The sequence below is a fragment of the Myxocyprinus asiaticus genome, chromosome 27 (assembly GCF_019703515.2).
Source record: "Myxocyprinus asiaticus isolate MX2 ecotype Aquarium Trade chromosome 27, UBuf_Myxa_2, whole genome shotgun sequence".
NCBI classification, from domain to species: Eukaryota; Metazoa; Chordata; class Actinopteri; order Cypriniformes; family Catostomidae; genus Myxocyprinus; species Myxocyprinus asiaticus.
Genome location: NC_059370.1, coordinates 27,092,030 through 27,106,401, shown reverse-complemented (window position 1 = coordinate 27,106,401; position 14,372 = coordinate 27,092,030). Strand labels below are relative to the sequence as shown.

The following is a 14,372-nucleotide window of genomic DNA, read 5'->3' as shown; positions in this document are numbered from 1 at the left end:
GGGTGTCACTGATCGTTGACCCAAAACTCAGCTTTGATGACTGACCCCACTGCCAAGTTGGAGAAGACCGGCCTCTGACCCCCTCAACATCACTGCTGGCCTACGAGGCGTTAACAACCCCCTATAACCTTTTCAGGGTCCTCTGGGGGCAAATGTGAGGGCTGAAAATCCCCTGCCAACCAATGCATCATGTCCAACTCTGCTATCATCAGCTATATCATTCGGTTAATGTTTTAAAGAACAGTTGTTTCCAATTTAATTATTTTTCAGCTGGAGAAATTCATGCTTTTCAAATTGGGGAAAATGTAAATTATGAAATTGTAAATGACTCACAAACTCTCCCCGAATGATTAACAATGCAGTGCAGAATCATTTAAAAATACATTACCCATGTTAAAGAAACATTTTAACCGATCATATTTAATTTGTGGTACATCATCATGTGGCAAACAAATTAACAAATAATGAGAATGCAATTCATCACATTAGCAGAAACAGAAACAAGCCAGATAAAGTGAGACAGAGAAAGACAATAAGCATCAAATAAGAAAAAATCCTTGTTAAACTACCCTGCCTGACCTTTTGATCTCCCCCTGCTGATGTCAGTTCCTCCCACCTCTCTTCCACTGTCAAACCAGAAGCAAACCAAGAGCTCAACAGGCCAGGCCCAGGGTCCCATTCTTCATCATAAGCACCCAGATGACTCTGGGATGTGTGCATGTTTAAAGAGGGGGAGGTTCAGAGTGATCTGGTGCCCTAGGGCAGCAAGAATGACTAAATACCCCAGCAGTGAAGATAAAGGCCCCAAAGATGGAGTGACTTCCTCTCCTGCTGCCCATGTTTCATTTCCACAGAATTGGAGGTGTCAGCATGGCTGCACAGGTCATTTCAGCCACAACATGGCCTTTACAGATGAGCTTCAATTAAACCGGAATTAGTACCTGTATTTTTACATTAAATGCACAGATAACAACCTTTTGACAGAGAAAATAATCACAGAGTGTTACGTGCAAGGTTCAAAATGACGATTGAAAGCCATGCTGGGTAAAAATCCATGGCTCTCCACACAAGACTTCTAAAGACTTGAACAACAGGACAATTGTGGTCTCTTTCAAGTCCATCTCCGCAGAAAATATTCCCATGAACTGAAATGTACTGAACATATAGTGCAAAAAGATAAATAAATAAAAAAGACTGCATTATTTCAAAGGCAAAGATTTATTTAAAGGCCTTAATAAGTTGCACATAGGAGACAACAAGAGACTCACTCAAACCTCTGAAGAAAAAAATGTATTAACAAGCTACTAGTCCAACAAGTGAATAAAAATGCTGAGGCCTAGCTGGCCTACTATGCAGTACCTACAAATTTTGTTAAAACAGAGTTACAACTGAAATCTGGTCTCTTAGACCCAGCTTACACCTGGTATTAAGATGCGTTTCAGGTGATCCAAACACAAGTGGTCCGTGATAAATACAGGCCTAAATGGGGTGCAAAACATTTTGTGGTCACAAAAAACACATGGAGTTAGTAAAAAACACAAGTGACTATATTGCATATGAGGTGTAAATGCTAACCCGTCCTGAATGTGTTCTGGACAGCAGTGAAGCACCACCCCTCATCTGTCAATCAACCACTGCTCCAAAAAAAAAAAAAAAAAAGACTTTGACCTTTGCAGCTTTAAAAGGAAATAAACATACGTTAGGAAAATTTGAAAAAGCAAATACATACACAAGCAAAAGAACTTCACAGAACTTCTTCAGTGTCTGATATCAACATGCAGGGACACAGATAACAAGCACACACATCTGAAGCTCAGGTGCTCCACTAAAACAATGGATAATTCTGGTCGAAATGTTGCTTCTGTGCTTAGATTGAATTTCATCTGGGAGAAACAGCACGATGGTTTTATTAGCGCTTTCTTTGCCTTTTATGCGGTTTATTATCCTGCAGTAGAACACTGAAATTAGATACCCTCCCCTTGAAATCTGAACACAAGTGGTCACAGGAGATGCATTTAAGTGACCAGGTGTAAACAGCGATGTGTATCACCTGACTACATGTGATTGTATCACCCGAGACGCATCTTAATACCAGATGTAAACGGTCTTAGATCACGATCTGTCCGGTGACTTGTTTTGCTCAATAAAGCGCAATCGTTCATGATACACTGTGAATGACACATGATGGTCTACCTACACTTTCAAACTACTAGATTTTTGCAAATATTTAAATATTTTGCAAGAAATTTAAAATACACTGCCTGGCCAAAAAAAATAAATCCCCGTTTGGATTTAAATAAGCCGACACTTAAGAGCCTATGATTGGATCATTATTGCAGTGATTAATGTGTTTCAGCTGGTAACAATTCTTTTAACCCTAGCTGATGCAGTGTGTAGCTTCTCATTTCTTAAACAACCATGTCGGAAGATGTATCCCGTGGTCGTGGAATTTTTTTTACTGTGTTTCAGAAGGGGCAAATTATTGGCCTGCATCAAGCAAAAAAATCAACTAAGGAGATTGCCGAAATCACTGGAATTGGGTTAAGAACTGCCCAACGCAATATAAAAACCTGGAAGGTTAGTGGTGAACCGTCAGCTTCGTGGAAGAAATGTGGTCTGAAAAAATCTTGAATGATCGTGATCAGAGATCACTAAAACGTTTGAAGTCACATCGTAAAAACTCTACAGTAGAACTCACAACTATGTTAAATAGTGAAAGTAAGAGCATTTCCACACGCACAATGCCTCGAGAACTTATAGGATTGGGAGTTGTTAAAAAAAGAAAGCCACTTGTTAGTGAGGCTAATCGGAAAAAACAACTTCAATTTGCGAGAGAGCATAAAGATTGGACTGTGAAGAAATGGAAAAAGGTCATGTGGTCTGATGAGTCCAGATTTACCCTATTCCATGGCACGTCAGGGTAAGAAGGGAAGCGCATGAAGCGATGAACCCGGTTTGACTCTCCCGTCATCAATACAAGATCTCGGCCAAAAATGAATGCAACTCTGGATGGAAATAAATGTTGTGACATTGCATAAGGTTGTCGAAACAATGCCAAGACAAATGCATGCCATAATCAAAGCTAAAGGAGGTCCAATGAAATATTAGAGTATGCACATTTTTTTTTTGGCCAAGCAGTATATATTGGTTCTATACTTATAAATAAAAAAGTCATAGTTAAGTCAGTAGTTCAATATTTTCTATAATTTTTATTTGATTACATATTTCACAACACTTCATAGGATTGTAATTCAGTCCCTCATGAATGACGGTATCTTTATTTGTCCCGATTTTCTAATAATTTGTTGCTTCAAATCAAAGTGTATAATGTTGTGGTTAGGCTCTGAGCTGGTTGGTTTAATCCATGGCTTAGAACTCAATATGAAGAATTTTATGAAAACCCTATGGCAAAAATGAATGGGAAAAATACTTCCGGAATCAAGAGGGATGAAAAAGTGGGCAGGCACTGTCATGCTCTATTATGCTCAGATTCAGAAAAAACTTTGTAAGCCATTTTTCTCTGCTTCAGTGTTAGTGTATTTACCTTTCTTTGTAGGGCAGTACAGTATTTGGAAATTTGTGGCAATAGGGCTTTCTAATCACTCACTGAGGCCCTAAAAAAAACTTTTGGACAGTGCAAGAGCCTGTATTTGCAGAGTGACAAGGCTCAAAGGGTCAATGATTCAACAGAGCCACACACACACACACACACACACACAGAGGAACAGCGAATGTGTGAATGTATATGTGTGAGAGATTATGATTATGTATGTGCAACATTGAAAGGTTTAAGTTTCAAACAGAAGATTCCTGTACTTAAGATCCCAACCCCATCTCTCACACTCTCTACAAGCATACTCCCAGTGCTAACACACTCCTCACAAGCATTTTGCCACAGTCTTTCTTGAGGACCTAAGGTTACCTACCACTGACCCATTATCAATAAGCTTGAACTCTCAGATGTTTATCTGTCAGAGAAGGTTTACATCTGCTCAAAAGATTAAGTGTGTCTGACATCTGTTTTCTTTTTCTTTTCTGATTTGTGTGACACTGTTAAGGATTGATTTGTAAGTAGTTTTAGTGTTTCTTTGTGTCTGCTGCAGTCCAGAGGAGAGCATCTACGTCTGGGCGTCTCTGTTCTCTCACCTTTTCTTACACCTTACAGGCAGCTCAGTCTCTCTTCCTCTTCTTCCACCAAACCCCTGGAGCAGGAAAAGAAAAAAACAACTCAAGCTGCTGTTATTTCCCCCAAAGCTTATCCCGCGGCTAGCATACCTTACATCTCGGTCTGAGCAATCTTTAACACTTCCTTTCACACATCTTCCACAAGGTCCAATGAAGAAACTTTCTTTCTTCCATGGAACACAAAGGAAATGTTAGACTGAATTATAGTCACTGACATCTGTCACCATGAACTTTTATTGTATGGAAAAATGAGCAGTGCCAACATTCTTCAAAATTTCTCCTCATGCTTCATGGAAGAAATAAAGTTATATGGGTTGAAACAATAAGACGGTGAGTAAATGACATCACAAATGTTAATTTTTGGGTGAACTATTCCTTTAAGTTTTACACTGTGTCTACACTGGAAGCGCTGAAGTCTCAGAATGTTCACAAAACCAGTGAGCTGTTAACAAGGCTACACTTCAACAATTATACATTGTTTCATTCAACAACAGTTCAATGAAAATAAAATCGGTTAAAAAAATAAAACCCTACTTTGTTTTCAGCTGAAATCCATTATAGTATAAAAATGGATTTTGCACTGATTGTTTTATAAAGGCAAAATAACATTAAACTAAATTTTAGTATTGCTACAACTGTGTACTGTTCATGGTTAGAAACAAAAGATAGAGAAGGCCCAAGACCGGGAAATCACAAGATGGCTTTGATGAAATGGTCAGAAGTTAAATACATAAAGAACATAAAATTAACTGAAAAAACAAAATCATTTAATTTCAAACAGACAGGGAAAAATAAAGTGGCTGGCATAGCTGTTCAGATGTTAGATACAGAAACGGCTTCCAGTCTAGACAGCTTCATTGCTTTTAATGGGAGTGATTTAGCCTTAAAAGAATAGTTCACGTAAAAATGAAAATTCTCTCATTACTCACTTACCCTGATGCCATCCCAGATGTGTATGACTGTCTTGCTTCAGCAGAACACAAATGAAGATTTTTTGAAGAAGATAGAGCTCTGTCAGGTCCTTATAATGTAAGTACAAGAGTGCCAGCACTTTAACAGTCCAAAAGTCACATTCAGGCAGCATAAAAGTAATCCACACGACTCCAGTCGATCAATTAATGTCTTTCGAAGCGAATCGATAGGTTTATGTAAGAAACAAGTCAATAATTAAAATGTTTTCAACTTTAAATCAAGCTTCCATCCAGGGCTCTGATGCTGTTTGAAATGGCCGAACTCTTGCATGACGTTTGTTCTCCTGTTGTAAATAAGCGCTGCTTCCGAATCCTCACGTGAACTTGCCAACGTGCTTGCGTCACGTGACAGCTATGTGATGCGTCAACTGCAGGCAGCAATCAATTTGCTTCAGAAGACATTCAAAGATCGACTGGAGTCACATGGATTACTTTTATGCTGCCTAAATGTGACTTTTGGACCGTCAAAGTGCTGGCACCCGTTTACTTGCATTGTAAGGACCTGACAGAGCTCTATCTTCTTCTAAAAACTTTTATTGTGTACTGCTGAAGAAAGACAGTCATACACATCTGGGATGGCATCAGGGTAAGTAAATAATTAGAGAATTTTCATTTTAGGGTGAACTATTCCTTTAACACAGCGCATGCGTCTGGAGCAGAAATGGTGTTAGAATAATCATAAGCAACTGTATATCAAGATTAAATGTCTGTTAAGATGCTGGTACAGATGCTGTGATGAATGGTGTGCAGCCTGTTCGGTTTTAAACTGACACGATGCTCATCACAGGCAAGACAGACCAGCATCTGGCAAAAACTACATTTGGGATTTTTCACAAGTCAAATGGCAATGGAGATGACAGCACAGTGTCATCAGGGGTTAGTGGAGCAGACAGTTTTCTAAAGTACCCAAGAATATACAAGCCAAGCTTTCATCTCTTATTCATGGTTTCTCATCAAGAATAAGCAAGAGGCAGAAATATGACATAGCATTGACAATGCACAAATTACTGTCTGTAGACAATCTAGCTGACTTTAAATTAAGCTATTGGGTCAGAAAGTACACAGGTGGCATCAACAGCCTTGCTTGTTGACAGAGGAGACAAAACCAGCTCTCTATGTCCATTTTAATGAGCCATTGTTTGTAAGGTAGTCATTTCCTGTGCAATACTCCTCACTGGGCATCTGGGGCCCGGAGGCTCTAATTTAGGAGCGTTTCAAGGGATTATTGGTGAGGTTATATGGTGGATGTGTCACGCCGCATACATCAGGGGAGTTTTTCATTCCGGTTAGTGCCATGTAAAAGAACATGTTTAGGGAAGAAGGAAATGACCTAATGTTTTCTGCGACTGCAGGGGGATGCATTTCCTGTGACCTTGCTTGGCCACAGGAATGAGGGCACTATTCTTAGGTATGTCTTCATCTGTGCATTGTGTCACTCATGCGCCCTGCTGTGCAATGACATAATCCTACATATACATAATCTCTCTATGTTCCTCAAAGCAAGTAATAACGCAGTCATAGATGTTTAAATGAATAACAATATCACCATGAATATAGCACGTCATGATTCTGGCACTGCTGGTGAAAATACAAGGGTCGTGTCTAGATGGTAACTGTCTCATTTCATTTCATTGTTTTGTTTTGTTTTATCCCCATTTTCTTCCAATTTGGAATGCCCAATTCCCACTACTTAGTAGGTCCTCGAGGTGGCACGGTTACTCACCTCGATCAGGGTGGCAGAGGACAAGTCTCAGTTGCCTCCGCTTCTGAGACAGTCAATCCACGCATCTTATCACGTGGCTCGTTGTGCATGACACCGCGGAGACTCCCAGCATGTGGAGTCTCATGCAACTCTCCGCGGTCCATGCACAACTTACCACATGCCCCACTGAGAGCGAGAACCACTAATCGTGACCACAAGGAGGTTACCCCATGTGACTCTACCCTCCCTAGAGTAGATTCAAACCTGCAACTTTACTCACTAATGATGACAACGTTACCACTAGTCCAACTAGTCTGGCTTTTAACAGTAGGGCCGATTGATGTATTTTACCACGAGCTAACAATATCCGACGGCAGCAGATTTAGAGCTGAAGTTATCACATTAATTATGTGAAATATTTGAGCGATTTAATTAGTCATCAAGAATGGCAATTTTTAAAACAGACAATTTAAAATAATATTTTATTGTGCATAACCAAATTAATATTTCTGAGTTTTCACCAGAAAAGCAGTGACAAACCACAACTCGCGTAAAATGTTCCCCAGCATATTGCTTGCAATTTTAGGTTTCAACCTCAGATGCCGCTAGAGAACCCAAAGTTCCGTTATACAGCTTTAATAAATAAACCAGAAGGGGTGGGATCTTGCAAATGTGCAAAATATTGTAAATGGCGGGTGTTCCAATTCTGCAGAAATCTGGTAAACTCTCTGCCGAGTTCTGCACACACAGATTCCCTGCTCATTATTTACTTTAACCAGACAGCAATAACACGTGACAGACTTGCCACACAAATAGTGCTACATATAAGCAGCATATGAGAGATAATGCATTTGATCGCATAAAAATTATAGCCCACACAAATATTGAGTACAGTTTTAGCAAGAGTGAACTATTTTTAGTGATACTTGTTGGCTCTGAATGAAATATGTTTTTAGTTAGCCTGTAGTCAACCATGTATCACCTGTAGGCAGCGATCTCTATGTCCAGAGCCATCTTCTGACTCAGCAGTTCTTCATTATCCCCACTTTGCTCCTTCATCTGGAGATGAAGATCAGCCTGCTCTTCCTCCAGCTGACAAATGTCATTCTGGCCAGAAACAGTACAGTGGTGAGATATTGAGAGCTGCTTGTAGTAAAATTCAAAGGGTGAGTGTTTGTACCTCTAGCTCTTCTATCTCTTCCAGGTATTTAGCTTTCTCTGCCTCTATTTCAGTCTCAAGCTCATCTCCACACTTCTCCAGCTCAGCCACCTCTTTATGCAGCTCTGTAATCTGCAATTACACATTTACAATAAAAACAAACAGGTGCTAAAATACAATATATACTGTAACATCATAACTCTGATCTTGCTGTTGTGTTGTGATTAATGGCTATTTTGGTCCAAAACTATCAATTCTGTTAGCATGTTGATATTTCTGCATATATATGTTGTATTTACCCCTAACAACAAATACAATGCAGAGAACTGTCTGCACACAAGGTGCACAACTGTGAGTAATTACTGTAATCAGGCAAGTTAAACAGTCAGCTGTCAGAGACAGATGGAGATTGCCGGCTCTGTTTCTTTTTCAGGTAGATCATGGAGACTCTCGTCTCTGTGTTATTAACAGGCTGATGAGACAACGGCCGATGAAAATGGCTGTAGCTCTGCTTTGGGTTTTGAGTGAGATTAGGGAGGTCTGACTTGTTGCCCCTTGAGAAGTCTGGCCGTGACTCTCCAGTAATGTACAGTACAAGTTAAACGGGACCTGATTTCACCACCAACAGTTTGTTTAGCCAAACTGTCTTACAGAGCAACTAGATCACTAGTATCCATCATTCATGGTAGGAGTGAGAGCGACAGGTAAATTAGGAACATGACTAAGAGGGGAGAAGTGGTAAAAGCAATAGAAGAGAGAAAGACACTGTGAGATGGAGGGAGAGGAAGAGCAAAAAGAGAGAGAGAGATAGGAAGGAAGGAAGCAAAGCAGACTGTCCATCACGGTTGTGCTGCAGATCAGGGAACAGGATCCTGTGTTATGAGAGTGGGCAATATGGTTTGAAAGGGTCGGTTTATTTTAAAAGAGGGGCTATGACCACAACCACAATAATTAGAACCAAACCTCCCTGTTTGTTATTTCAAATGAAAAGGTGTCATTTGTGGATGACCAACAATTATCTTGTTATGGAGAAATGTAAATCGTGGCCAATAAGCAGTTTCTATTTGTTTGAAACATAAATCTTGAATGATTTCTCTTTATCCTGATGCACCATAATTTTGTCTTCACTGTCTTTTTTCCTTTACAAAAATAAATAAAAATCCCTTCTTGCCGGAGAGGGAGTCTGACAGGTGAGATTTTATTACTACGGCTCAGTATGGTTTGCCGTCTCCTGAGGCACTGCAGGAATGTGTTAAGTTTATGAAGTTTGTGATTGGGGAGAGAGTGCGTTGGCAGACTGTGAAATGTATTGTTCATAATGGAACAGTGAGAGAGATAAACACTGTTAGAGACAATACACTCACATCTCCTAGCGATATCTCTCAGAATAAACACTCCGGGCAGCAGGAGTACTCTTACTTTATTCCCCAGCTGTCAGTCTGACTGAGGACTCTGCATTGTGAAACACCCTCCCCCACAAAAACTTCTCAGCTCTTACCACTCCTCCTAAACACTGATTTCCGCCATTAGGACTGACACGAGGACTGATGTCTGATGCTGCGCTGTTGAACTAGTGGGTGTTCAGGTCAATCATTTGAGTGAATTTGTGGTCATGTAGACACTGCAAAGTTTTGGGAGTGACAACTGCATTTAAAAGCATGAGTGAATCCCCCAAATTATCATTCCAAGTGTGTATGTATTACAGGAGTCACTCCCTAACCCATGATGCTTGACATCCAGATAACTATAGCAATGTTTTGGCGTCTTGCAGCTGCACACAAGAAAAATGGGTGTCAACAGGTTAACGAGCAGAGTTAGGCTATTTTTGTCCCAAGTATTATTAGGACATTTTTAGAAAACTACTGTCAACAGAAGCACTGTGTTTTGTTTATGTTCCTCAAGCTGCTACTTTCAAACAGCATGCTCTCTCTGGACCTTAATGTACAGTATGGGTTGCCCCTCGACTGTAGGACAGGTGGGAGCAACTACCATGGAAAGAGACAGATCCATATCAAAATGTGTCACAAAGGCGTCCAGACAAGTATGTCCATCTCTGTAACTTGTTAGCGCCGCATCAGGAGAAGAGATGAGCTGTCATTCTCCAAAAAAGATAGGCATAACTGCATTAACAACTAGTTGTTCAGTTTGATTCTGTAAACACTACACTGATTTAATAAGAATATGGTAGTCATTACATTAATTTTTAAGGAGTGAATTTGGCTGTATAATGCAGTTGTCATTCACATAAATAAGCAAACTCTGTATGTACTGAATGGGATTAAGCACTCAAAAGATGAGTGACAACTGTATTTAGCTGTGTGTACATGGTCTGTATGATGTAAACTGAGAATGAAGACCACCCTCTTCTCCACTACGATCTACGATGCTGAAATTAGCTAAATAGACTTCAGCGTCAGAGTAGACACCATGGTTAATTTGATGCGAATGAAAACTAGGCAGCAAGGGATAGAAGTTAATTCCATTCTCTATGCAGTACTATTGTGTGTTTGGGCTCAGAACGTTCAGCTGACAAAACATTGAAATTGTGAAATGTTGTGAACATTGTGGTCTTTCCACAAATTTCAAGGAAATGAAAATCAGAAGTGACCTCAGACCTAACCACAGTATGACATATACAGACCATATCTATATCACAGCTGGTTTTGTTTACATCAAAGATAATATGGCATCTACTCTGATTTAGGCCTATTGGTGGTTCACAGCTCAAGAGCTGCATTGAGGGTAAACTAACTCACCAGGTCCTTCAAGATGTTCACGTCCGTCTCTTTGGAAATGTCCATCACTTTCCCTCGAGTCATCTTAGCCAGTTGTTCCTGCTTCCCCTTTCCTGCAGCATCAATGGTGGCAGCACTCGAGGCTCTGGATTCAAACTGAAAGGCAGGTTCACAGATCAGACTTACTGGATCTCAGAAACAGATTTACTTCACAGAGAAACCCATTAAACAGAGATCTACAGAGAACAGCCTGTGAAGATGAATCACTGATTATTCCCAAAGGAAAGAATAGCAAATGAAGGCCCATCAGGTCAGCAGGTGCAACCAGACAAAAATCAGCATCCAATTACTGTTTGCCCCAAATCCCAATCAATATCAATTGTGAGTGAAACAATTGGACCTTGTGCAACACTAATTAAAAACAAAGAACCAGTAGAGACCAGTAATTGAAATCAGAGAGAGGTGGTTAAGAGTGTGTTTGTGTGCATGGGAGTTGTTTTTTGTGTATGTATACAACTTTTAGCACACTAACAGGAGATGTTCTATGCCTGCTTTCCTTACACTCAATCACACACTAGAAGACTCTTGTCTCTTTAAAGGCTCTCCAGTCTCCTAGTGGAGAAGTGCTTTCTTCTACTCTCCAGACCCATTCTGCCTAGGAGCCTGGGAAGGGCTCCAGAGCTCTGATTACTGCTGTGACCCCAGTAGAGAGTAGCTACTTCTGGGGCAAACAGGGTCAGAGGGCACTGGCTCTAGAATGACCTTTAGAGAGTCCACTTTCCTCAAACGACATAGAGGGGACAATAGTGTTCTGTGCTAGATGTGGATGGAGCTTTCAGGTCTACAAACTGTCCCCTAAAGTGTAGTGTGAAACAGGAAAGGAATTTTATTTTTTACACATACCAGCCCCATTGAGATGTGCTAGTTCACCCAAAGAATCATTTACAAGTCATATTGACAACTTAATGACAATTTGACAGCATCAATCCCAATTTAGGTTCACTGCATGGAAAAGAGCACCATGAACATTCTGCTACATTTCCTGTGTTCCACAGAAGAAATATTCATACAGGTTTAAAGTTTCAAAGGGTGAGCACATGACGGAATTTTCATTTTGGGTGAACTAATTGAAAATGGGGTGGTCCACACTGAAAATATGGGATTCAAAATCTAATTTAAGCCTGTACATAAACAGTTTTAGGATTTTGAAAAATTTAAAACAAAATAAATGTTTTGGTGTAAAATGAATAAGCAGCATTAAAAATTCTGCACTATTTAGGTCACTAATCAAATAATCAAATTTGTGACAATGGCCATGTTAACTCCTTTGTTTCAAAAGGTCAGATTTCTTTGCTTCCATTGAAGCACACAAGTTTCTTTTTGGAACATGCTCAAATCAGGGTTTTAACAAATTTGTGAAGTCCATACCAGTTAGAATGCATGTTGTCATTAAAGCAAAAAGGAAATATACCAAATACTATGAAACTCTGGCCATGACAGCTTGACAAAAGGAAAGTTAATGTGGGAGTAAAACAGCGTAAGTACATAGGTGTTAAAGTTCCATGGTCTGTATGTGTCTGATGTACCTTTAGGCTTTCAGCCAGCTCACTGTAGTACTCTTTGATGTCCATGATAGCTGGTGTGATATCAATGGAGGGGAATTGCAGGGAAACAATGGGAGAACCTTCATCCAGAGGCCTGGGCTCACGCATGTTCTCCACCCTCTGTCAAACAAACACAAAATTATGACCTCTTGTTTTTCCTCAGGTAATAATATCTGATTCTTCAAGACAGGGCAGCTGTTCATTAATCTGGGCCCAATGAAGTGTTCATGAGAAGGAGACTGAGTCATGAATAATGAGAGAGCGGCAGATGAGGGGGGGCTGCCACCCCGTGCCACCCTTCTGGCCCCGCCCCTGGCAGAAAATGCTGATAATAATAGCAGTTAATAAAACAAGAGGTACTTCTGTTTTCATTTCATATGCCTGTACTGTGTTACACTGCACATCCCAGAGGGAGTGTATTAAATACGATACAGAGAGGAAATCAACGAGAAGAAAACATGGGCCGATTGAGATTTGTTTCCAGCACTTGCATACCCCCGGATATGGGAGACTACTACATTCCTTTGCGGTGTGATCTGAGGGACTGTGTTTCCTGTCAGTCTCTATTCCCCTAAACCTGTTCTCATTACAATAAGAGAAGACATCTTAAAAGGTGAAAGTCCCACTTTGCCCCTTGCTAGAAAGTGCCAACAATTCTAGGGTCTTTCAATTTCCAAACCTCAAAAGAGATGTGTTATTGTTGACCTTCTGCATTGCCTTACCGTTTCATGCTGCCTTTCCATGGTGGCCAGCTGCTCCTCATAGATGGACACTTGCTCTCGAAGGGCCAGGCAGTCAGCGGTAATTGCATCCACCTCCTGAGGGGGGCAGCAGAAATAAAGGTCAGTTCAAATACAAAGCACTTACCCGCTGCATCTACTATCACAAGCATCATCATTGTCACCGGGCTATCCTGATTGCACCCTGGTAAAGACTGCAATGCAGGGTAGATGGGATCCACACACACACACACACACACACACACACACACACACACACACAAACTGTCCTCCCCCGTTTAGACAAAGCTCTGCTTTATTCGGCTCATCTGGGTATCTTAAGTGCCTGATTAATTGCCGATGAATTCAGTTACACAGAATGAAAGCATTTGCATGTGAATGCTGCAATGTGACAGTGGGTCTGGGCAGAAGTGGAAGCACAGAGCACACAAACTTCCCCGGAGCCCAGAACTGGCACAGTGGCCACTGTTCCCGTTATCTCAGCTTGAACACAAGTCTGGTATTGGAGAGAGTCTAGACATCGTTTTGATGCCGATTTGCTTCCTCTGTTCCACACTGCCAAAGGGCTGAGCTTCGCCACGATGCCCTCCTCTGAAAACACTGCATTCCAGCTAGACGAAGTGCTGGTGCCTCCAACCATACTTTCTCATCCTATCTGTTTTCATGTATCCACTGTCATCACTTCTGTAAAACGCTAGTAAAAAACACTGACAATAGAATACATGTTAAGTAGCTGCTTTAAGTCTGTAAACACAAATATGATGGGCTTTTGTAAGTTCTGCCTTTCTATGGAAAATTAGAACAGAGAATAATGACCTTAAAGATACTTCACCCAAAAATGAAAATTCTGTCATCATTTACTCACCCCACATGTTGTTCCAAACCAATATTTCCTTCTGAGGAACACAAAAAAAGATGTTAGGCAGAATGTTCAAGACAGACAGCCTTAGTCAGCATTCACTCATTCACCATGCATCTTTTTTCCACACAGTGAAAGTGAATGGCGATTGAGGCTAATATTCTGTCCAACATCTCTTGTGTACAACAGAAAGAAGAAAATCATATAGGTTTTGAACAATGAGGGTGAGTAAATGACAAAAATAAATTTATTTTGTGGGTCAACTAAAGGGATAGTTAACCCAAAAATGAAAATTCTCTCATAATTTACTCACCCTCATGCCATCCCAGATGTGTATGACTTTTTTTCTTCTGCAGAACACAAATTAAGATTTTTAAAATAATATCTCAGCTCTGTAGGTCCACACAATGCCACAAC

General features: G+C 40.4%; 1 protein-coding gene across 9 annotated transcripts in view; it reads right to left on the bottom strand.

The window, feature by feature from the left end:
- Positions 1–277: 277 nt before the first annotated feature.
- Positions 278–14,372, bottom strand: part of LOC127417702 (vimentin-like) — a 20,178-nt gene continuing 6,083 nt past the window's right edge. The window contains exons 5-12 of one of the 9 annotated variants that reach the window (XR_007893314.1): positions 13,079–13,174; positions 12,339–12,476; positions 10,774–10,908; positions 8,039–8,149; positions 7,841–7,965; positions 2,900–4,202; positions 1,576–1,634; positions 278–1,479 (exon numbers count right to left, since the gene is read on the bottom strand). Coding sequence is in view for 4 of the 9 variants with exons in the window: in XM_051657876.1 (XP_051513836.1) it covers positions 4,160–4,202; positions 7,841–7,965; positions 8,039–8,149; positions 10,774–10,908; positions 12,339–12,476; positions 13,079–13,174 (648 nt within the window). In the remaining 5 variants the exon portion in view is untranslated. Of the gene's footprint in view, positions 4,203–7,840; positions 7,966–8,038; positions 8,150–10,773; positions 10,909–12,338; positions 12,477–13,078; positions 13,175–14,372 lie in introns of all 9 variants that reach the window. The other 8 variants (XR_007893316.1, XR_007893315.1, XR_007893312.1 and 5 more) reach the window with 8 other exon arrangements.